This window comes from Pieris napi, chromosome 14 (genome assembly GCF_905475465.1).
Source record: "Pieris napi chromosome 14, ilPieNapi1.2, whole genome shotgun sequence".
Taxonomy (NCBI): Eukaryota; Metazoa; Arthropoda; class Insecta; order Lepidoptera; family Pieridae; genus Pieris; species Pieris napi.
In genome coordinates, this window is record NC_062247.1 from 1548152 (window position 1) to 1574753 (window position 26602).

Genomic DNA, 26602 nt, shown 5'->3' on the forward strand with positions numbered 1-26602 from the left:
TAAAAAATGAACTTGTGTATATCCTTATTATCGTGTTAGTGTTACCTGTTACTTATTTTAATTTAGCACATAGCATGTAGCAAGTTATTAACATCGTGATATTTTATTTAACCTTAAGTCCTCAAAATAATTATTTATTGATCAAAATCAAATTACCGAAGCTTTTCCGTAAAAATACTTTTTTCAATTTTGAATGTTTACACTTATTTATTAATGAAGACATTTTTCAAATTATCTTTGATTCAATAAAGTATTAGAAAAATGAATTGTGTTTTAATTATTTCTTATGCTAAAAAACCAATATGGAAAAATAAAAGCTTCGAGTGGTAAGTGTTTACTGAATTACCTTAAAGTTAATAGCAATATTTTAGACCAAAAACATATTTGTTAATTAAAAATTATCTGTGGTAATAAATTAATTTACAAAAAATGTAGGACCGGAAGTGAAGTCCAATAATTTATTGAAGGACAACTTACGAACACGTGATGTAACGAGGGTCAATGAACCCTGATTGGGTACAACTTAATACATTAACAGGGGAAGACAGATTCATTAAAATTGGTAAAAAGTAAGTTCTACAAAATATTTGGTGGGAAAAAGTTTAAGTTTTGTAATACCGGATACAGGGCGGTGGTTACGCCCCCGTGGGCCGCTTTCGGGCGGTGGGTGGTCGCTGTACCGTGTTTATTAATTTTTCAAACGCGGGAAACGAGGGTGTCTAACGCGAGTGCTCTTGACAGATGTAATGCTTAAGCCACGCGCCCACAGATATTAACACTTTATACTATAAAGTCTATAGTCAAAAATAAAATCGTAATTTGTATTCGTATACTACGTAATCTTAAAAGCACTTGTAAATTATGGCTTTATTGGCTTATGGATAATTTAACAATCAAGGTTTATAATAAGTCAGGAAATACAAAAAGTAGTTTCGTATTAGTAATAAGTTAAGGATTTTAAATTCGAAAATTTGGCCCTCTATTAATATTATTTTTGTAACGAGCAATTCTTCATTTATTCTTGTTTTATTCTTCATTTACAATTATTAACTATGGTCTATACCTATATACAAAAGATTACTTAACTCAAAATAAAATATAATTGGTAAAAGCTATCGTTAGGGACGGCGCTCTCGCGTTGAATGCAGTGCAGTACACGTTCTATAGGCGGGCATAGTTCAAAGAGACTTTTTTGGGGATACATGGGTTTTAATGAGTATCTAACATGCTAATTAGCGTGATGCAACGTCTCGAGAGCAAGGGCGTGTCGGGAGGGGGCGGGTGGCGGTCTGGCCCGCCCACGCTCTTCCGCTTCCGATCATCTCAGCTGTAACCAGCAGGTCAAATTTCCTTCCTTGACTTTTTGGTCCCTTTTATGCCCTTTCATTATATACAGTGGTTCAGTATTAATTAATTGATGCCAATGGTATTACTGCAATGTCAAGTGCTTGTTGCACCGTAATAATATGATTTCAAAGTAATAAGTTGCAAAATACTTATAATGAAGGCAATTCATCAATTTAGTAACACATTTACTGCGATACACAATTTCATGACTGTTAAAATATTCTCATATTCCCTGAGATATAACGAAAAACAAAAACTAGCAGCCCTTATTATGACAATACAAATTCAATGACAGCTTTTTGTATTATAGGCAAATGCTAAAGTCCTTTGCCTATCCCATTAGGGATAAATGTATATCATCATTTTAGGCAAATGTCATTATAATGACAGATCACAAATTTTGTTTAACCATTTTGAACTTTCACCTGTTATAATAATTATGTAATTCTTTCAATCACTGTCGTAACAAACAAGAAGTAAAGTTAGAATCGTAATAGATACAAAAGAATCTTATAATTCTACTTTTAACTATATAATTATTTAAATCAGATTAAGTGAGCACGTACATTCACTTTACGCATAAAATATGTGACTCAAACCAGACCACCTTGGCGGGAAACGATTACTTTGATTATCAAGGGTTATGCCAGGTTATGCCATACACGTAACACATTATGGAGGACTGTCATCGAATGAATTTATTTGTAGCGAATCGTAGATACGCACTAAAATGTACATACTCTTTTGTATAGTATTTTCTATAAGATTTTGATGTACGTGATAACATAAAGATAGGACACTAAGAAAAGAAGATACCGGACGTCACTCAGAATAGACTTTTAAGACGAGCGATATTCAGTGGAATTGGAAACTCCGATTAACTACTGGTTAGTGTTATCGAAGGTTTGATTTATTAACAGCCCATTTTACCATCTAGTTTTCAGTATAAACAAAAAGTTAGTTATAATAACAATGAGTTACAAAGTGATAATATATTTATTTATGTATATATTGAGAGTTCGTTTCTTTGGTGGCAAAAGGTCAAGGGACGATTGTGGGCTGTGATGATTCATTCTCTTGTTTTGTTCACTTGTTTGCTTAAATGACTTAATTAGCAAATGAGTATGCGCATTCCAGCAGGACAATAGTGAATCTATGGGTATAAAAACATGATGATTTCATCAATTCTCTCATCTACTAAGTATACACAAACACTATCGCGTCATTCAACTACCGCATGCCACGCCAAGGTACACCCATAATAGAGTTATCATTTATGAACAATGTCATAAAAACAAAAACTGTAGCAGTTCAAAATCATCCTTAATCCGGGTGAATAAGGTTAAAAATTATTTAGCATTGTTACAAATTGATATTCCTTAGAATTACGTGTTCTAGATAATATTTATATTCAAAAATGTACTCTAATGAGTAGCTGGTAAGGTTTAAAATACATTTTTATTTAGAGTGATAATTAAGCCTCGGATACATGCTCTCACGGGGCGGCTGCTCATTCGTGCATAATGGACTTGGGGCTAAAGCAACAGACGCTTGACAAAACGTAAAACAACTTTCACTTTCATTTCGAGGTTACCTGCGGCAGTATATATTTACAGATTTTAGAGTATTTTGCAATTTAAAAAAGTTAATGGCTGTAAAAAGAATTCAGGTCGACCCGTTCTATTTGGATTTCAAGTCAAGCTATTCAAGCTTAAAGCACTTATTGCTCATATTGTATTCATGCTGCCTGAATTTATATTTGTGTCTTTTATGAAGAAAATATTTTTTGCACTATAGTCATCATATAAGTGACTTTTCCCAGATAATTTACTTTCTTATTACTATAATCATAATCTGCTTCAACGAAATAAAAAAAAAGTATTAGGGATGCCCCTTTTTTTTTATTCGTTTAAGCAGGTTTATCGGAATAAACAAAGCAACTTTTACACTAAAGAACACGACATGTGTGCATTTTTTGCCCGCCCAAGGAGGCCGCGGGCGCGAGGTTATACACCCATTATTACGTCCTTCCTACTTTCAATTATTATTATCGGGCGGCGGCTGCACCTCACCCGCGACGGGGAGGAGAAGAGAGGCGCAGCTGCTGCCTACCAATAATCAAGACTTGTATTTATTAGAACGAGACAGCGATACTCGGTTTAAACATTTTAAAACAGTTTTTTAGCGATAACCAGTCAGTTTTACGCCTGAAAAAATACATTTTATTTTACTTGGAGATCTCTTAAAATATTTCAGCTTGATAGATTTGTCTTAAATTGCTTCAGAATGAAATAAAAAGACTTATAACTTTAAAATTACGAACGCGATAGGAGGCGGATCTCCGAAAACACCCGAACGCTGTCGTTATTGTTCGTCGCTAGTTCGCTCGCCGCAGCTTGGCGGCTGGTCGTGAGAATGGTGCGTTTCTTAGATGAACAAAGCAAATTAAATTATTTTAAGTTCAAAGTAGATAATGTCGTCTGAGCCTACAAAAGTGGACGTAGAGTACATTAGTGAGGAAAAACTATTAAAGGTAAATGTTTTAAAGTGAAAGGATACTGTGTTATTGTGTAACGCATTGGACGCTAGCGGGCAGCGGTCTCGTGCGTTGCTCAGCGCAGGGGGAGGGCGGGGCGAATGCAGTTCCAGCCGTGTGGGTCTCGCCAGGCCACACGCAGGAGGTTGTGACCGCGTTTGGAGCTACTCCCTTACCAAAATGTTCCTTACATTGTTATGGTTACTAATATAAGTTTAACTTCTTAGTTACTACAAACACTATGGTACATATTATTTCAGTTATTGATTCTTGGATATACATTAGTGGTGTTTTTGAATACCTAATGTAAATGTGTCAATAGATCACTTTCGTCATTAGGTAATTGGGTGTCATACAACGAATAAGATAGTATAGCGTTCGTAAATGTAATTTTGGTGTTTATGGTAACCTAGTTAAAAGTGCGTAAAAATCAAAGTCACGCGATCTAAGGTGGGTGGATCTAAGGGCGGCGGCGGCCTTGAATGCGACGACTCCCGGCTCCCGACACTTGTTAGGAAAAGGCGTGTCAACTGTAACATAGTTGTTACAAAATACTTTTCCTACTTAATATTTTACAAACTTAGACAAACATACCTACAGTTCAAAAGTTTTCGAAGTTCATTTATAACCCAAGAATTTTATTTGAATAATGAACACGGATGTTCATTTAGATTCACTGAGAAGAAAACGACAATATTATTCACATCACTAATTCGGATTTCGGACTAGTTTTTATAATATGTTAGCGGAAGTGCAAAATGTCAAAACGATTTTTTTGCACCAAAATCCGTTATTGTCTATTGATCCGAAAAAAATATTGTATAAATTAAAAGCCAAAATATTATTTACAAACGTGTACAAAAATATTTGTTTACGTTTTGTATGTTATGATCTAAATAAACTTTTAATCATTGCTTTAATTACTTCAAAAACAAAGTTAAATTTAATATTTTTATTGCTCCAATCTCGTTTTAAAAGCGTCATTGTTTACTTAGTTTCTCAAACTAAGTAAGCACTGCTGCTCTTGACACTCAATCTCCAAACTCCCTACAAAATAGCTGGTTCCAATATTGTGACTAAATTATTTCTAACATACCAATGCCATTGAACCAATTTGTAGTCAGTCAGCAAATAAACAAAATATTGGACATCAAGTACCTGTTTCAATAGGAGCAAATGTTACTAGACAACTAATTTACACAGCGTCTTGTTATTTGCATAGTTACTGAAGAGCAATAACTTTCTTTAATTTCTACCTATTACACAATTACATATCATCATTGCTTGAATGTTAATTACTATGCAAAAATATGATGACATATTTTTGCATACTTATATAAACTGTACTAATAATAATTTTCCATATATGTTTCCGAGTAAAAATCAAGGAAATGTTTATCAGGATCAAGATTTTGCAGCTAAACTGAGTATCAATATAGAAATTTGATGATTTTCCTTACATGTTTATTTCATGCAAATCAAACTGCCTTTTATATAGTTTCAAATCTTCATTAATATTTGCAGTATGTTTATTTACATAGACAATTAAAAATAAATTTAAATATCTGCTATATAACACATTACAGATAGTCAAAGACATAGTGAATTAATATTAATGATACATGATTTACAAGCTCAATTTACCTTGTTAATTTCCTGTTACTTTAAAGTAACCTTTAAGAATTTATTATTGTTTTCCTATTTCGACAAATCTGGCAGTGTCATGTGCTCTTAAAAAATTAAGTCTGGCGTTTTACTACATTCAATAATGTTTAGCAATTTGACTAGTATTTAACAGCCACAACCCATTAGATTATCTACAAGTTTAAAAACAAAATTATGGATAAGTTATTGAATATAACTTCTGTGTTGTAAATGTAATGTGCTTAAAATTAACTTAGTATAGATTATAGTGTTTAAATCAAGAAGTAGGTCCATCAAGATAACACAAGTATTGATAACAATGCTTACTATGCTGTCATAGTACCCTCGGAAAGATTAGAAACAGATATTTTGTCTCATATTACTCTATGTTGTAATTAGGTACACTAACAGATACTTTGAACTTATTTTTTCTTTATAAAAACTTAAATTTTTATACTACTGTAAAACATAAATAACAAAATAAGAGAATGGATCTGATCTTAAACTTGTTACCAAGAAACAATGTTCCAAAATTATTAACTCAATTCTCTACTATTGTATTATTGATGCTTAGATATTCAAATACTAATCCACTAGGTTGCTGGTCATTCTACCATGGCATCAATGCAGCTGTTATTCATTTTTTAATTCTTTTTATTAGCTGTGTTCCTCACAAAAACATACATATATATTACAATTTAATATTTTGGACACTCACCTGACTAAAACAGGTCTTGTATAACACTATTTCTTTTTTGTCCATTCCATAAATAATCTGTTTATTGTAGTATCAATATTTATGAAATTCTTCCAGGAAAATAGTGGCAGTCAATCACCTCTAGCTCTCTTAGCAGCAACCTGTAGCCGACTTGGCCCCGCCAACATGGGGCCAGAACAGGACAAAGACCAGCAGCATTACAGTAAGTAGCCATTGTAAGCCCCATAAAAAGGAGACTTAATTATTTATATAATAATTTAAACAGTTTATGAAGTATACAAACTACTTATTGTATATTTGTACATTGTAAGATTTAATCATATCTTACAGTATTTATTACTAGATACTAGAAGAGCAAAAAAAATTATAATTTCTCAACTAGCAAATTATATTAGCATCTCAATTGATTAGTTTATGAGGATTGTGCATATAATCTAGACGCTTAATTCCCAGAATAATATTTAAATGTGGATACGTACCAATTATAGCAAAAAGAATCTATTAGGCTCTGATATTGCTAGATATATGTCAATATTGATTGCTCTAAATTCTATAAGCGCTTATATGTGTCAAGTAAACAGCTGATAGGGGAGGTTATAAGTTCAAGGTTAAGGGTGATTGACCCTGAGTTTTGTTCATTGTACTGCATTGCTTGTTTATGTCAGAATTGCTTGAGCTGTACCATACCATAATCAATGCATTCTGACCATTTATAAGAATACTATGAACAAATAAAATTTTTACACTTATAGATAGCTTATTCACTCTCTCATAGCTATTAAATGATTGGTCCTTATCACATATATGAGGCTTTAAATGTTTATTTTTAATTGGAATACACTTTGTTTGATACATACATTGAATTGACCTTACCAAACATATTTCCAGGCCCACAGCAACAGCAGCAAGTGCAACAGCAACAGCAACAACAGCAGCAGCAACAACAACAGCAGCAGCAACAACAACAACAGCAGCAGCAGCAACAGCAACAACAACAACAGGTCCAACAACTCGTACAACAAGGCGAAGTTGCGCTCATACAACAATACCAACAGCCTCACTTGAGGGTCATCAGCACTGCTGTTGTGCAACAGCTCAGAGCGCAAGGGCTGTCGGTGAGTTAGGCGATACAGGGTTTAAAGCGACAACGAAACACACGAATGTCACTTTATACATCTTGTATATTATCTCTGTTCCATAATGGGATGTAAATTTGTAATTATAGATCTTTAATTGACAGAGTTTTTATACAAATTTAGTATCTCATGGAGCAATAGATTAGTGACGCGTACAAGCTCTTGCACTCTGGGCTAGGAAGTAAGTACAGCATGCTTTATATGCATGGTTTGTTCCTGTTAAAGGTACGTTTGGTCTAGATTATTCTTATACTTTAGAACTTCCAGATTGTTCCATATCACTTGAGTTACTTGGCTAAAAATCAGTTAGCAATTGTTGTCCCATATTACAATATCAGTTTGGTTCAACAGCTTTAGTGACTAAATGGATACACATTAAAACCCGGATGGGTTTGGTCAATTTATGACAAAATATGCTGAAGAGCCTATATTGCTGTCGGAGAAATGTCCAAGCCATGCCCCATTAGGGAATTATTATTCAAACCACATTGATTTCACTGAGAGATTTTATTTCCAGTCTGTTGATTTTAATATTGTAAGGAATATACTTCAACATGGCACTATTATTGTGTGTTTAACACACACACACTTCTGACTCTACGATCCAAAATGTGGTATGAGGAATGAGAATCTTCTATCACTCTGGAATGCTTCTGTTTAGTTACACTGGTTTAATAAAAAAATATATTTCAGGGCAATGAACTGTCTGCGGCGATTGTCAATGCAGCAAGCACTGTACCTAATGGTATACAAGTTCAACAACCGCAGGTTTGTATTCTGTATGAGTTTTTAGATTTCTGTATTTTCATTGATAATTTATATCCAAGTGGGCGGTCAGCCTTATGTCCTTTGAAACATTATTATACAATTATTATTTAACCAAATTACGTAAAAAAAAATTCTATATTTTTTTAAAATTAAACACTAATTAGAAAAGATTTGTTAAATAGGAATCAGTTACAACCTTTTTAGTTCTGGGCCTCAGTTCTTCTGTATGTGTTTCATATTTGTCAACCTAATAGGCAAGCCGGTTTCCTCAAGATGTTTTCCTTTTCCTTCACTGTTCTAGCGAATATTAGAAGAGCACATAAAAATTCCATTGGTGCGAGGATCGAACTTACGACCTCAGGGATGAGAGTCGCACGCTGAAGCTACTAGGCCAACACTTTTTTTATCAAGCATAGCTTAAAGATATGTTGTATAATAATACAATTACAGTTTGTTCTCATTTTTTAGAGCAAAAAACTTGTCTAGAATAAGAACTGTCAATAAATGTTTAATTAACTTGTGACCTAAATGTGTTAGTATCTTTTATATTTGATTTAATATATATTATACGTCAGGAGTAAAATGAACTAGTGGGGCTAGTTCATTTTGCCCCTTTATTAATTAATTTTATATAATTCCAGGTGATATCGATGCAGCAGTTGCAGTCCCTCTTGGGCGGAGGAGTCGTCCAGAGTTCAGATGGCGCCACTTATCAGAATGCGTCACAACCCTTATTGCAAATACATCCACAACTTTTACAGGTACAGTCGCGTTCACAAGTGTTTAATACAAATAGTTTAATTTACAACGAGTGTCTATTTTATTTATTTATTTACACTTTGTTGCATTATGATATAAAAATTTAACAAAATTACAAGTAAAGGAAAGACAACTGGCGGCCTTATCGCTTTCGAGCGATCTCTTCCAGGCAACCACTGTGAGAAAAGAAAAAAAAGAAAATGTATTAAATTACATGAGGTAGGCAAAATGTGCAAAAATACATGTATTACATATACTTGTAAAGAAAAAGAAACTAAACAGGAACAAAAAAAAAACTAATAAAAGATACTTTAAAAAAAAACAAATTATACTAATAATAATAAGTGCACATGAATCATTTTAATTTAATTTAAGATCAGTCTCACGTCGGTTAGTTAGTATTATTAAAGTTAGGAATACGATGTGGACTGGTAATGTTTGTACAGAAGACTGTGTCTAGTGATGTTAGTAAATCGTTATTTTATTTGTTTGAAATTTTATTTATTAATTCAAAATGAGAGACATTTCTTGAGGTCGACTTCACCAAATTGTGTTTTCTGAATGCATTAGTATGATAAAAACATCAACCTTTTTTGCAAATGTATTCACAACAGTCAGGTACAGTCGTGTAGACAAGTGTCTGAATTTCAACGCTCTTATAAATCCGTTTATTCATTTATGGGTAAGGTTGTGTTGAAAAGTGTAATATGAAATTAAATTCTTCTACAACTTATCTCTTTAGTAGCAGCTAAGGGAGCGTTCAAGTATTACGTCACGCAATTTTTGGGGATTATTGACACCCCATGTAACGCGCCGTAACGTTATATCATTTCGTGACCACCCAGTGACTCTTTATACCTAAAAGTTACCATTATGTAATGTAAAGTACTGGAAAGTCGAAAATAATATTAACAATAACGCGTAATTCAATCCCCGCCCCGCATCGTAACGTTTTACAAATAGAACCCCTCCCCCTCCCAAAATTCGTTACGTAATACTTGAATGCTCCCTAAGCCTGCCCATTTTTTAAAAAATCTGGTAATCGAACCTATAAGCCCGTTTAAATGATAATCTGTAAATGCTGCAAAAGTTCAGTAATTTATTTTTCGAAATATTTCCAGCAACAAGCTGGGAACGTGTACGGTAGTTGCCTCGTGGGGGGCGTTGGGGGGGGCATGGCTCAAATGCAAACGGTCACCGTTGACGGACAAGAGGCGCTCTTCATACCAGCACAACATGCTCAGGTATTTTTTGCCTTTATCAAAAAAGGCACACAGAAACTTTAAAAAAAATATTGAAATAGAAACGTTTTTAAATGTAACAGTAGCTGAAAAAAAAAATTATACATGTAACACCTCATTTGGTTACATAACTCGGCACTGATCTTTTTTATTTAAAAAAAAATTGAACATGTCCAGTACAGTTCAGTATTTCTTTAATCCACTTCACTTAATACCATAGACCGGTTTATAGTACAAATATATTTAAAAAAAACAGGTTTTTTGAACACATGCGCCCTTGACCTTGAATGAACTGAATTAAAAGGGGTAATGGTAAGCCAAATTGTACAAGTTTGAGAAATATATTTTTCTTTTGTATCTGTCATTTTATACTGGATATAATTATTGCTTTTTGTTAATATTGTCGCTGTAGAATGCATCGTATGTCCAGATAATCAAACATTACAGGAAACGATTTTTTTTTTAAATTTCCTCAATGTTCGTTGTATTATTAAGTGTTTTTGTCCATAGTTTTAAATGGTATAACTTATTTATTAATAACATAAATAAGTCCTTACTTCATGATTATACCAGTTAAATGACATAAGAGTCTAAGTATAAAAAATAAATGGTTATTTGACATACGAGGTTCATTCATATTCCATTCTATAGTGACGATATGTAAACGAACGGCAACATTATGAATAAAAAATATATGGGCACTGCAAGGTTTGATGCGCAGGAGTAGTTTTTTATTTGATACTAAAAACATGTTTAAATTTTATCGCGCTACTTAAATCTTACTAAGTCGTTTCTGAGTAGTTGCTTAAGCGCTAAGTTTGACTTATACTTGTCAAATTCAATATAGTTTTGCAGACACTGGAGTTGTACGTAAATGAAAAATTATTTAATTTTTATTGGAGGGGCAGGAGGGGGTCAAACGAGTACCTGTAGCTCGCCCGAAAAGGACATACATATATATCCTTTTCAGTGAGTGCTTTATATTAATACTCCTGAGGCTGTATTAATGTTGATATTTCAAAGTTTCTTAATTACTAGCAGACCGGCCAAGCGTTGCTGTGGCTAAGGTTGTCGTTATATTACATAGTAGCAAACTATTCAAGGGAAACGGTAGGAGAACACCAGTCATGGCGACCACCATGCTTTTTTGGTGGTTATGCCATTAAATTGTAGCTTATGTGAAACGTTGGTAATTTCAACACAGCGCCATCTGTTAGAATTGTGACTATCAAATAATTACCAAATAATTTGCAATAAAATAATATTGCGGGTATAAATTGAGATGTAAGCTATCCTATCTTTTAAGTTAGATCAAACCGCACACGGTGTTCAAATTTGATTGAAATCGGTTCAGTAGTTAAGGAGTCCATAGCGGACAAACAACGTGACACGTTATGTATATATATTAAGTATTGAAATTTGTATTAAATGATTCCAGAATTTCTCAGGCATGGGCCAAGTGAGCCTCGTGAATGGCCAATTAGTTCGGACACCAGTGTTGCCAGCGGGCTTCCTACAAAATGTCATGCATTTACCCACAGGTAAACTATAAGCCATAGACCGAATGCCATAGATCGTAGACGCCATAGATTCTGCTCTATCATACCATAGATGCTTATCTAATCTCTCATTACTGTGGGACGGCTTTGTTTATTTGCTTTGCTCGGGGGACTTTAATTGCGTCACAGATTGTCCGAAGTGATTTCATTTTGAATATATTCTTTACGATAATATATCGTGTGACGCAATTTATGACCCCTAAATCCTTTTAATGTTATTTAATAAGAACACAAGGGATTACTGGAACTAAACCATACAAATTGATATTAAAAATAATTAATAATAAAGTTAAATATAGTTATAAATATTGCTAACTTGACATGACATTCACTTATGTCTACAAAATAGATTCCCATTAAATTAACGAGTTAAATTTAGTTTTTGAAAATTCTTGTAGATTTTAGGGTCTTAGGGTCCTTCCAGAAATGAGCGTACCAATTCTTAAAAGGCCGGCAGCGCACTCGCAAAGTGAGTGTCTATGGGCGGCGGCTTTGTTTAACATCAACCCGTTTGTCGTCTTTTATGTAAAAAAAAAACTATTACACTATAATTTAGTGTCGCTCTAGCCCATTGTGGGAGAATCATTTTTGATGCACGAGGTTACTTTTGGATATTTAAGAAATTAAGGATAATTTTGGGGTTTAAGTCTAAGGTTCTGTAATGGATAAAATAACTTAACTGAATGTGATTTTAGCATGAAAAAAAAAAATCTGTGGAACTACAACCTCTTTAGGTCTTGGCCTCAGATTTCTGAGTCTGTTTCATGATAATTTTTTTTATCTAATAGACAAGTAGGTGATCAACCTTCAGTGCCCTGACACACGCAGTCGACTTTTTGGGTCTAAGACATGTCGGTTTCCTCACGATGTTTTCCTTCACCATTCGAGCAAATGTTAAATGCGCACATAGAAAGAAAGTCAATTGGTGCACAGCCGGGGATAGAACCTACGACCTCAGGTATGAGAGTCACACGCTGTAGCCAAAAGAAACAAACAATATTTACTTACGATTACTTCGCCGTATAATTCTCACATACGTCAAAAGGGTATTTGAATTTTGACGTATAAGAGTTGCAGTTCGTGCTTAGTCACGTTTTTGACTCTCGTCCTAGTTCTAGGACCTTAGAGTCGAGACCTATTAGATTTTGATATGCGTGAGTCATAGTCTGACTGAATTTTTCTTTTAGACACTACAATGAGTGAATGTCCTGTCAAAGTCTGTTGACGTATTAAATAGTTTTAATAACTATATTTTTTTTTCTGTAAAAATTCTGGCGATAGCTGAATTCGGTTGCGATTGTCGCACAAAAGCTTAAAAAATCACTGCTTTCCCGCTTGTCATCTCGACGAGACTGAGCTTTCGTGATGCCGTGTCTGAACAAGTTGCAAAAAAAGCTAATATAAATATATAAAATAATCAATGTTCCTTTTTATTAAAAAAATACAATTTTATTAAAATACCTTTGGATTTATTTAAATAGTCGATAAAATTTAAAGTTTAACGTAAAATGAGGGTACTTTCAAAAATCAAAAGCTTTTAAATAGAAAAAAAAATTGTTCAACATGGCAACCCACGGCCTCGCGAGACCCATACTAATTCCTTCGGGCACACCTAACAGAGCAGCAAGCGACGATCACTATCCCCGGTACTAACATAAGCATCCCTCTGAGTGCCCTCGGGAACCAAGTGATCATACCGGGAACGAACCTTTTATCCGGGGTCCTCCCGAATCAGTTGAACGTCGTTAGTGGGGGGGAGAAGAAGGACAAGGAACAGAGTGACGCACAAGGTAGGTCCGAGGGCTTTTGAACGGTTTTGGGAGCGTTCAAGTATTACGTCACGCAATTTTTGGAGATTATTGCCCCCCCCCCCCCCCTGTAACGCGCCGTAACGTTTTTCTGTACCCAATAGTAAAATGTTTCGTGACCACTTAGTGACTCTTTATACCTAAAAGTTACCATTATGTGGTGTAAAGTACTGGAAAGTCGAAAATAATATTAATAATAACTCGTAATTCAATCCCCGCCCCGTAACGTTTTACAAAAGGACAAAAAAAATCGTTACTTAATACTTGAAAGCTCCCTTTGCTGTAAAGGTTTAAAACTAGTCGGAGGAAATTAGTCTCTATTTTTTATGTTTATTAATTTATCAAATATTTGAAAAAGGTTTTATATATTGGGTAAGACGATTCAAAAGCTCTCTAAAATCCTTAACCAAAAGCTTATTAATTTTCTTGCAGTCAACATGCTTGGTGTATTCGTTTTGGCCACTTTCATGCACATGTCACAATTTATGTATTAATTTTAGATTTTTTTTTGCTGTGTGGCTATATACAAGTTTTGTGTTTCTGGGAAACGAACCTGGGACTAGTTACGAAGCCGATCAACATTGATAAGTATATAGTCAGTTATGATTTGCTTTTTGTTGTGTCAATCTATATTTCTTGGAGAATATAGCTATTCCATTTTTATATAGCAAATCAGCAAAAACTGCTTTTCAAAGTTTGAGGTAATTTTTTATAAGTCATATGTCTCTTTTCATCAAAGTGTAAACAATATTTATGAGAAAGAGACGAAAGAATTCTTACGAGTATAATTCAGTGTTTAAAGTTTTATTTAATTTTGATATCAAATATGTTTTTGGTATTTAATTTAAAAGCCCTGTTGAAATAAAAAAATCATCCTATTAGACCTGGTGTAAAAGACCAGTTCAAAAGTATAATTTGCCGGTATAAATAATAATAATACATTTTATTTGCCTCTTCACAACATTGCATTATATGGGTTTAGATGCTGTAGGTATTACCATCTTTGTGAGAGGCTGGTGTCTATAATAGGACTAAATATTATGGTAACTGGTCATCGGCCTTCAGTTGTTTATAGAAAATAAAAAAAACATGACCACATACTATGACTAAAGTAAAGTAATAAACAAAATAAAATAAACTATTACTTACTACTTGAAAATCCTACTATACAGGAATTCATTACAATTTATTTTATCTCCATAGATTGATTTAAATGTTTAGTGCGATATTTTGGAGATAATTATTTGCCGTTGAGGGAATGTGTATCGAACAATAGTTCTTGCCCGTGACCGAATTAAGTTGTAACAATAATGTGAAGACTACCTTTTTTGGGAACCGGTATTCCAGACGACTGCTGCATAAAATCTCTACTCTATGGAGAGTTTTTGTGTGAAAGAAATGTTGCACTGGACAATAAGGCAACCAAAATCAAATTTCGATAAGTGTCTAATAAAAATATATTACCGTAGGCGGGGGCGTGGCAGTCCGCGGTGGGGTGGGCGGAGTGGGGGGCATGGGCATGGTGCCAGTGCAAGTGCCCGTGAGCATGGCCAACGGACACACGGTGTACCAGACCGTGCACGTGCCCATACACGCGCCGCATTTGCAGATTATACCACAGTTACAACAGGTCAGTTGGAGATACGGACTTCTTTTGTTATTTATTTAATTTCTTCATCTTCCCGACTCTTGTGGTCCCTTTATTTTATATATTGTAAAGATTTGTAAAGACATTTCCTAATATAGGTGAGTGGGGGTCCGCCATTTCGCGAGTCCCGTGACCATTGATATACAAAAAACCCAAGATGCACAGTCTCGAATAAAAGTAACGCTCGAAAGTGTCCCGAAACACTATTTCTGTCCCTTTCTATAACAGTATGTCTATAACAGTATATGTTACAAGCATATATTATTGCAAAATCAACCTTACGCGAATTGCTTAAAGTTGTTATTACAACGCAATGTATACGTACATAAAGCAATCAAAATTTTACGACCGACCGTGGTCGGTAGGACAAGGTATTGAGTGGAGTCGAACATGACTTTTTTATTTACAACTATTTAACATAATTTTAAATTTATCCGACTTTTCGGGTACTTTACAGCGTTCGTGGTCACGGTGACTGAAGACAAAAGGTGTTGGATGTTAAATAGTTGTAAATTTATAATAGTACATAACTTTAATCCGGTTAAAAAGTTTTTTCTTTAAATTAAAAAAAAATGTTAAATTGGCTACCTCCTGACCTACACTTTATGAAGCGTAAATATATTTGTCAAAAACTACACACAAAAAAGTTCAAAAGTACATAAATTTATTTATAAAAAAAAACACAAATAAATAACATCAACTCCACTTATTAGACGCGAGACTATTTGAAATGAGCGCACAATTTAGAATGTTGCGCTCATTTTTTGAGGACGTTTTTTAGACGTTGATTGTGCATCTTGGGTTTTTTGTATATCAATGCCCGTGACGCAGTGACACAGTCCCGCTTTTGTCGCGGTGACAATTATATTGCAGAAATCTTCCAGCTGCGATCTGAAGCGTCTTAATATTTCGGGTAACTGTTCGGCAGTTACCTTTATATCGATTTGTTGCTCCAGGCGACTGGAGGCTCAAAATTCTGGACGTTAAGGCGCTATTCTGCTAAATGTCTGTAAGAGTCTACTACGGAAACTAGTGATAAGGGAGCGTTCAAGTATTACGTCACGCAATTTTTGGAGATGATTGATCCCCCCCCCCTACATGTAACGCGCCGTAACGTTTTTCTGTACCCAAGTATAGTAAAACGTTTTGTGACCACCTAGTGACTCATTATACCAAAGGTTATTATTATGTGGTGTAACTGGTGGTACTGGAAAGTCGACAATAATATTAACAATAAAGCGTTATTCAATCCCCGCTTCGCATCGTAACGTTTTACAAAAGGACCCCCCCCCCCAAAATTCGTGACGTAATACTTGAACGCTCCCTATTTATGGGTTGTTTATTTTATAAATTACTTACTAAAGGATATTTATAAAATCAAAAGTAAATAATAATTTCACAGGAACACAATATTATCCATAACGTCAAATATCTATATATGTTTTATTCCCTACCCTCAACTATAGTCTCGTTTCTGTTGCCGTCCACTTCTGGACATAGGCCTCTCCCCTCAATCTCCCCTCCCTAAAGTTCCTCGCGTCCATCGCCTTCCGTCTACCCACACCAGGTCACGCTGATCCTCGACCTCCAGGACTTTGCTATTTGCCATCCGTTCTTTGGCCAATCTGTTATGAATTAATTTGGAATATGAAATTGCAGATGCAAGCACAGCCCCAGGTGGCGAACGTACTGACTCCGTCAGGACAAATTCAGCAGATACAGATCGCTTCGCTTGGCAATGTTCAGGTAAATATCAATGACTGGTTTGATTTTTACGTCTAAACTGTTTTCGCCTAACCTATAATTCATGTTATATGTCTTAGGGTCTGTTTCACAATGTACGGTTAAGTTCTACATAAGTTCCAAATTAGCTATTTATTACTTATTGGTAGTATAAACACTATTGTTGCGTTTCACGACTGTCAGATAGCGCTATTCGTCACATAAAGTCCATCATAAGTTATGAGTCCGATGAATGTCAAATAGCACAATTTATCTTCCAAATAATTTGTGTTGCATAGCTATTTGGTACTTTATCCATACATTGTGAAACAGACCCTTAATGTTTTTTGTTTTTATAACTGGGAAAAATGTTTTTCTATGCAATATTTCTGTGTATGTATTTACAATTTTTGGGTTTCCTATGTGCTTCTTCTATCGAAGGACTTGTAAACAAAACGTTATATGAAATCTTGACTAAGCGCCCAAAGTACTTGACATTTGGAAGTTTATCCCGTGTTCTAGAACGTCAAGTGTCAAAGCACTTTTTCTGTATGAAGTTTGACATTTGACAGCGCTTAAGATTGTGACTTACGAATTAAAATATGGACCTCGCGATCTCGTTTATGAATTTTCATAATAAACAAATATTTGAATATATGAAACTGTACGTAAGTGTACCGGTGCAGTGATGTACAGGCGAGCACACAAATACTTTCAACATAACAACGCACTCGCGAGGCCACTCTTGAGTGTCCACGGTATCACTTAACTTCTGGTGTGCCTTCTGTCCGTTTTGCCCCTGTTTAAAAAAGTAGTATTTAGTCACACATCGGTAATATTGCATTAACACCGCGACTGTACGAAACTCAGCCGCTTTGGCCATACCATAAACAACTGTCTTTGTCAGTACAGGTAACGCGCAAAGCTAAAATTTCTAGATATATACAAACACGCCGTTAGATTTACGTGTTTATGCTGTTTTCGAATGTTTACATGGACCTAAATGCTTGGTTACGGTTTTTCAATGCTTGATTTGCTACAGCAAAATGGTGCTACACAAAACGCAGTCAGCGGCTCCCCCACACCCGCTACTATAACGCTGCAGGTAATTATTTAGGAGTAGTTCCTCGTGGTGCTTATTTGTTGGGGACTCGTCTCACTGTCATATTTGTATGATATTTTTTCTATTTATAATATTATATTCCAATCTTAATTTAAAATAATATATATATCTATAACGTATAATTGCTATGCGATAACTTTTAACAGTTTTTAATTTTATAAAACTTTTATAAAATTATACAAGTAAATATGACATCACAAATTTTACACGTACACATCAATTATATTAGAACACAAGCTAGCCAGGGCCAAAAATAAATAAGCAATCACAAAATAAAAATAATAACTAAAAGGAAACTAACTCTTTAAAAGCATGATAAACAAAATTACGGTAAGTTGGAAGATTGTTGTAAAATATGATGTATATGTCGCAGTAAAGTAGTTAAATCGGAGTGTTAATTGAATATCTAGACAGTTAATTAAAGATCGATCGAGCAGCATCAAAGACGTTTAACTATCTGTCTGACCGAAAGCCAGCGTGTTGATTAATAATGTAAAACAACAGCTGATTACTTTTAGACTTTTTTTTTGTGTTTTGTTTTATTGTAAATGGTTAGGTTAGGTTAGTAATAATTTTAATTGTGTTAGTAAGCATATATATTTTTTCCAATCAAATATCTTGGTCGCCCTACCAAAGTTGAAATGCGTCTTGTTGTCTAGGAACGTTTAGGAAACTCGTTTCGTTCAGTCACTTGTCTGACGGAACTTTAGCGACTTGATTGAATATCGATCTTTAATTAAATGTCTAGAGATTCAATTAACTCTCTGATTTAACTACTTTACTGCGACATATATAATACCTTCCTTACCTATAATTGCATCTCAAACAGTATTTGAATGTAATAATAATAAACGCCCGTTTATTTTCCAATCATTACAAAAGGAGAATATACTGTATATATAGCTATAGACATACATTTTTTCTTGTTATTTAAATGTCCTAGCTTCCTTCAGTAGCATTGATCGGAACCCCTTAATGGGTAAGGGTTTCCTCCAGCTTTTTCCAAATATCTCTTCTGCATGGCTTTCTTTCTCCATTCGCTGCCTGCTAACGCTTCTATTTCTTCTATCCACCTTTTATTACCCTCTAGGAAAAGAGTATTTAAGTGAGAGAGGGAGAAATCTAAACTAAAAGCTAAATTTATTTTATTTTGTATTAGGTTTGGTAATTTTATTTTTCAGTGTTACTTCTAATTTTATATTTGTTGATTTGGTTATGCACTTATATACCCTGAGTATTTTTTTTTAGTTTCTTTATTAGGGTTGCCTGGCAGAGATTGATGGTTAATAATAATTATTAATAATTTATTGCAGTAAAAGTGGTACATTTAGTATATTTAGATTGAATAAATATAAAAATAGGCATGCAAATGTCATTTTAATTAATGGCATAATAATAAGATCAGATAAGTTATAATGGTTGTCAAAACTTATGGTCTAAATCAGTGTTTTTGTGCCATGCCCCACCTTAGCCAACCTTAAATTCTTATGCCCCCCTATGTAACAAACATAATTAAAAAATTGATTTGTTTACTTAAGAAATTTTAATGATAAGTTTTAGGATGAAATCACTAGGTTAACAATAAACGAAACAATAAGTAAATTTTAATAAAGATTTTTCTATATTAATTTAGTGAGATCTTTGCGCTTCATTCTTGCTGCACAGATATTTTATATTGGGTTCCAATATAAAATAAAGGGTGAATAAATTTTTGATGATTTTTTGAATAAATCGTGATGCAACATGCAGTCACCCACAGCCGTGTTGGATCCCTAATAATTTATGTTATTTGTTTTTATTTTAATGTAAAAAATGTTGTTAATTTATTGGTTGTCTGGAAGAGATCGCTCGAAAGCGATAAGGCCGCCAGTTGCCCTTCCTTTCATTTAATATATTAATCTAATATATGAAACTCTTGTCACGGTGTTTGTAATTAAACTCCAAAATGGCTCTACCGATTTTCGTGAAGTTTTGTGTGCATATCGGTTAGGTCTGCGAATCGGACAACATTTTTCAACATCTATTTTCATTTTTTTATGTTTTTTTTGTATGTCGTACAGTAGATAGTTATTTTTATTGAACTCAAAAAAATTTTTGGTACAAATAATATACATGGCAAAGCGTTTATTATATTTATGTATGCAACGAAGAAAATAAATTAATATTTTATAATTTTTGCTTATGTCAAACGACCAGGAAAGCTTACAAAGTTCTTTTACGGCTTTTGCGTTGTTAGCTTTAGATAATTGATTTAAAATTACGTATTAACCTTTCCTCCCGTGATAATTATAATCTCGTTCACGCTGCTCGGAAGGCGGTGAATCAGATCCAGACTGATGCGAGTGGGATCCAGCAGCAACCCACGCAGACCATTATAACGACCACACCCAATGGGCAACAACAGGTCACGGTTATACCTGCATGTAATAATGTGAGGAGTGCTAATATTGTACAGGTATTAATAGTTCAAACCGTCAACTGGAAGACGAGAATGTGGTATTCATCGCGATGTGTACGTGGACCGTTGATTTTTTTGCGGGTAGGAAGCTTAGTTGATGTTATGTTTATAGGAAGTTTTCTCCTGTAAACAAACTTAAAACTTGAATAAATAAATAAATTAAATAACCTAGACTATAAGCGAAGTATGTATATCGCCGCCCGTGGACACTCCGGCCTTTAAAGAATTGGTGCGCCCTTCTTGAAGGACCTTAGGCCAGAATATAATGTTAAGTGAGATGCGGCCTTTTGAAGGGCATGTCTGTCCAGGAGACATGTCTGCCTGATTAACCACCGTTTAAATTGACCCATATGAGATATTTTATGTAACGCGGGAAATGGATAGGAGCCTCATCTGATGTTAAATGATACCGCTGCCCATGGACACTCACGTCGCCAGAAGGCTCGCGAGTGCGTTGCCGGACTGTTAAATGATGAATGTCCTCTTTAAGGGCATGCCTGTCCAGGAGATGCCTATTTAAAAATTCATAATAGTTATAGCGGTTTTGATGAACGAGAAGCGGAATAAATATTATTCAAATGTACTTATGTATGTGTCGTCATTCGTCATTCTGATTTTTGAGGTTAATAATATGTTAAGGTTTAAAGAAGTTTATTCTCATTAAAAACAGTAAAAAAAATAAAAACAAAAAGTAAAAGATAGTCCATCTACCAAAAAAACCCCAGGCGTATTTGAAACGGATCCACTGCTACCATTCCGTATCTCAGAAGCTCTTGTAAAGACTCTTCGAAATAGGTTCTATTTTTGCGACCGTATTCGGTTCTGATTTTAGGTAGGTATAGGATTAGTGTTAGGTAGGTATAGGATTAGTATTAGGTAGGTATAGGATTAGTGTTAGGTAGGTAAATTTAATGCTGGTGTATTTGCTTATGTAAAAGTATAGGCAATAGTAAAGAATTTTCATCACGCAAAATCTTGATAGGTTCACGTACACGGGAGCTTTATTAAAAATAAATTTCAGTTATACCTTACTAACTGCTTAGTGAAATTATAAGAACCCATAAGTAAGTATTTCAAATCAGGGTTTTCTTAAGCTCATGATAGAAATGATTTTTTCAGATGCCAACGTTGGGCGTTGGGGGGTTAGGCGGTGCTGTCCAATTGGTCCCAGCTATGGGACTGCCGGGTGCAGTTCAGTTGGCACAGATACCACAAGCGCAACCGCAAGCGCAGCAACAGCAAACAGTGTCTATTGGTGAGTTTTTTAAGGACATTTCTACTGTACAGGACAAGGTGATCAGAGCGTTGGCAACTGCCGTTCAATAAATGTTATGTTATAGTTAGCTAATGCATTAAGATGCATTTTTCAAGGCAGTTTTTGCCGCGCACCACCACTATGTTGAACCAGCTGCCCACTGAAATATTTCGGAACCAATTCGACTTAGGGTCCTTCAAGAAAAGAGCGTGCCAATTCTTAAAAGGCCGGCAACGCGCTCGCGAGCCCTCTGGCATTGAGAGTGTCCATGGGCGGTGGTATCACTTAACATCAGATGAGCCTCCTGCCCGTTTGGCCCCTGTTCTATAAAAATATATATATCAATAAGTAAATACAGATTGGGCCTAGTAAATGAAACTACAAGTAACACTGAAACATTATGTAATTACCAAACTTAATGTAAAATAATAAAAAAATGGTTGTCTATAAGTCGGTTTACGGACGATAGTCGTGACAACGTCAAAACAAAACATTGATGTAGTCTTCAAGTGGAAGAGAGATAGATGCGGCGCAAGCGTACAATGAGCGTAACGGGACAACGACATGCATTATGCGTGCAGCCGGCGTTCATCGATTTTAAACGTCACGTCAAAAAATAAAATCTAAACGCTAATCTTCATGCATTAACAATGCCATATAAAGTAAATATATGAATTACAAAACTAGCGATTAATCGGGATAGGATATATTGTTTAAGAAGTGTTTATTTAGAAGATTTTTAAAAGAGTCAGAGGTAGCCAATTGTGTGGAGTCTAAAACATTCTAAATTTCACCAACATCTTGATGGCTGGAAGTCTTCCACAGTCCGTTTCACAATGCATTTTCTTTTGCGAACTAGCGAACTGTGGGATCGACTCCCGGTGGATACAACCTCCAACTGTTCACAATTTGAGTGTACTTCTCCCTTAAAGGTCAGCAACGCACCCACTAAAAATGGGTGTTTATGGGCTGCGATGTCTGCCCTTATTGGGCGTTCCTAGTATATGTAATATATGTAAATAAATAAGTATATTTCTTAAATTAGATTATTTATTATCTATTTTGTTTTTATAAATGTTCACTAGTTTTCTTGTTAGTCTGTGGAAAATACACTAGTTTTGTTTGTCTATGTATGTGTCATTTTTAAATTGAGCGTGAAGTGTTTTTTATGAATACATTTTTAATTGATTATACAAGAAATAGGATAAAACTACAACTGAAATAGCAAACTCTAAATGTTGTTTCTTAAAAATAAATATTTTTGCAACACATTTGAACTCCCTTATACATATATATATATAAATCGACTATTTGTGGTATACTCACCTCATAAATACTCAACAGGTCAGCAGATACAACAAGACCCCAATGAGCCAGGCAAGTGGCAAGTCGTGACGGTGAGCTCTGGCAGCGGTAGCAACGGCAACGCTGCTAGTCCCACCACGGAGTGCGAGGCCAGCAAGCAGAGGTCCGAAAGCCCCAATGGGGGGAAGCGGTTGGTCAAACGGGTCGCCTGCACTTGTCCGAACTGTGATCAGGGGGAAAAGTGAGTTGTGCATATTTTGTTCTTTATACATTTATGAATCTTGTAAATTATCTATGTTTTGGGATGAAACGCTATAATAATAATATTAGCGTCACGAAGATGTGCAGCGTTTTTGTCGAAGTAAAGGGAGAGAGCTATAGTGAATAGATTGAGAGAGTACATAATAGCGCTACTGTGAACTCACTCTGCGAACATATAAAGATGTCGATAGACAGCAATCATACACAGCTTTTAATTTTTAAATTAATTTAGTAAATCTTTACAGCTTACTTTTATTAATTTTTATTTTACTTATACTTATTTTTTTAAATCGAAACCCTAATTAGTTCTACAGACTTAATAATAATATGAAAGAGAATGCGCGTGTGTGTGTCTAACTGAAGCTTGTGTGTTAAAACTGGCTTGATTTAGGGTCTGTTTCACAATGTACAGATAAGTTCTAGATAAGTTCCAAATTAGCTATTTATTACTTATTGGTAGGATAAACACTATTGTTGCGTTTCACGACTGTCAGATAGCGCTATTCGTCACATAAAGTCTATCATAAGTTATGAGTCCGATGGATGTCAAATAGCACAATTTATCTTCCAAATAATTTGTGTTGCATAGCTATTTGGTACTTTATCCATACATTGTGAAACAGATCCTTAGTGATGTAAAGTGTATGTAATGAAATATACTTTATTGCTTGATTCCTTTAGCCGCATGGTGGACCGCAAGAAGCAGCACGTCTGCCACATTCCAGGCTGCAACAAGGTGTACGGCAAGACCTCGCACCTTCGAGCTCACTTGAGATGGCACTCCGGGGAGAGACCCTTCCTCTGCAATTGGCTATTCTGTGGGAAAAGGTTTGTTAAAATAATTTCACCAAATTTTCTATACAGGTATAAAGTAGGTAGATATTGTTTATCAAAACCATTTAGTAGTTTTGAATAGCTCCGTTGATAAAAGGTTGTCGATATGACACATAACATGTGTATGTTTGTCCACACATTTCTTGGAACTTACTAAACCAGATTATATGTAAATAAATGTCTTTTTTTCGTTAAAACCGACACCCTGAAGTTAGCCATAGTCAACTTTTTAGTTTTTTCTATTGTTAGTGTCGTTTTTTCTACACGTAGAATAAAATTTTTGAAAAGATTTTTGTCTCGTTACGCCAAAGAAGTATAACTTCTAACGCGCATACATAAGTACACACGCGTTGTTTTTTTGTAATTTATCTCTACTCAGACACAATTTAACATTACGATCTAGCTCCTAAGCAATTTAAAACTAACCTTTACTAATAAATATATTAGCCTCCTTTTTTAAGTTGGTTAAAAATGGTAAAATATTTTTTCAGGTTCACCCGGTCAGACGAATTACAGCGACACAGACGGACACACACAGGAGAAAAGAGATTCGAGTGCCCCGAGTGCAGTAAACGGTTCATGAGGTCCGATCATTTGGCCAAACATGTCCGGATACACACGAAGAATAGGATTACTGTAAGTTTATATAAAGGTCGTAGGTTCGATCCCCAGCTGTGCACCAATGGACTTTCTTTCTATATGCGCATTTAACATTTCGAACGGTGATGGAAAACATCGTAAGGAAACCGGCTTGCCTTAGACCCAAGTCGACGGTGTGTGTCAGGCACAGAAGGCTGATCACCTACTTGGCCTATTAGATTGACAAACCATGAAACAGATACGGAAATCTGAGGTCTACATAAAAGGCTGTAGCGCCACTGATTTTTTGTTTAAAAATAGTGATGATCGTAGAACAATGTTGGATTTGAAAAAAAAACCTAAATCCACTTTTTATCATATTTGGATACTGCATTGACTAAATATTAAGGCTACATTAAAAATAAAACATGTTTTAAATTTCAAATTAATCAGTCGGTAAAGTGACGGATTTGATAGACGCTCATAGAAGCATGTGATTTTTCTAGAAAACTGTGTAATTTAATGTTATTATTTTTATTTTGTTTCAAAATAAACCCTTTGCAAACCAAACAAAATTGCTTGTATGCCAATTTTCATAATAACAGAATATGAATTCTGACAAAAACCAACATGATTATATTAGTTAGTTATACGCAATTTTTGGAGATTATTGACAAAAAAATACCCCCCCCCCCATGTAACGCGCCGTAACGTTATATCATTTCGTGACCACCCAGTGACTCTTTATACCTAAAAGTTACCATTATGTAATGTAAAGTACTGGAAAGTCGAAAATAATATTAACAATAACGCGTAATTCAATCCCCGCCCCACATCGTAACGTTTTACAAAAGAGGCACTTTGTTACGTAATACTTGAACGCTCCCTAACAACAAATTTAAAAAATATCTATTTTTCCAGGAGGTGGCAACATCAACACAGTCCATGTATTCGGATTCAGCGGAGGACAGTTGCGAAGAGAAAATGATGCTAACAATAGAAACGATACACTCCAATGAGAATGATGAGAAGCTGGTGATGATCAGGCCTGGACCCAAGATGGAGCCGGATCATGTGGACAGTTAGGACGCGCTTGTCTTGGATTCCGACCAGGAATAAGGTCTGAACCAAGAAACAGGGAAATGAACTACTATAGGTGTACATTATACTTGGTCCAATGGAGTGTTAACAAAATTATTTAGTGGGTTCGAAGTCAGTGAATAATTGCTAGGAGTGATGCCTATGTGGCTTAGTGGTTAACGCGAAAGAGATTCGAATCTCTGCGAAGTGAATGTTTTTGCAATTAACAAAAAATGCTAAAACAATTTTTTTCTAGAAAAATCTACGTCTCGTACAATGTACGGTTGGTTGTTTATGAAATCCGGCATGACGAATAACCTTTGATAAAGCAACGTTTAGTCAAATTTACTGTAATGTTTGAAATTAAAGAAGTGAAGGACCATTAATGAATTGAGCCCCATTTACCAATAATCTGGTACTATTGGTTTGGTTAATGAAAATTCTGTATATAGATAAAATTTGGTTTTTGCGGGTACTACACATTTAAAAAGTTCTGTAACGGTTAAAAACGCGAATTTACTGAATTCTTGATTTAGCTATAGCAGTGGAAAAAGATCACGTAGTGACAAGGATACGAAATTAATGCTTGTGGTTTGGCAATTTAGAATGGATGAATGAAAAGCGGTTAACAAGTATGGCAACCTCGGATGGTGAAGTCGGGTTGGGTTTGCCTTGACCTGGACTAAATTCAGGAGGAACTAGAGAAGGTCAAAAGCACCCATGAAGAGCATGAGTGGTGAATGGCAAGTAGATGAAGTGTGAGAGGTTTATCAGGACCGTAGCAAGTGGAGATCCATGGTCTTTGCGCGTACCCCTTCGGG

General features: G+C 35.0%; 1 protein-coding gene across 4 annotated transcripts; it reads left to right on the plus strand.

Annotated features, from left to right (window-relative positions):
- The first annotated feature begins 3740 nt into the window (after positions 1–3740).
- Positions 3741–25920, plus strand: LOC125056129 (transcription factor Sp3-like). Of its 4 annotated transcripts, XM_047659084.1 has the most exons (17): positions 3741–3880; positions 6342–6447; positions 7134–7360; positions 8075–8149; positions 8791–8910; positions 10030–10152; positions 11588–11690; positions 13328–13498; positions 14986–15146; positions 16824–16910; positions 17929–17991; positions 20324–20464; positions 21587–21722; positions 23067–23268; positions 23970–24116; positions 24614–24758; positions 25623–25920. In XM_047659084.1, exons 1-17 carry the CDS (start codon positions 3821–3823, stop codon positions 25785–25787), a joined length of 2232 nt encoding a protein of 743 aa, XP_047515040.1. In that variant the 5' UTR covers positions 3741–3820; the 3' UTR covers positions 25788–25920. The 4 variants fall into 4 exon arrangements, with proteins under 4 accessions (XP_047515040.1, XP_047515041.1, XP_047515043.1 ...); XM_047659085.1 differs by lacking the exon at positions 20324–20464; XM_047659087.1 differs by lacking the exon at positions 13328–13498 and having other exon boundaries at positions 7134–7210; positions 8072–8149.
- Positions 25921–26602: the final 682 nt, after the last annotated feature.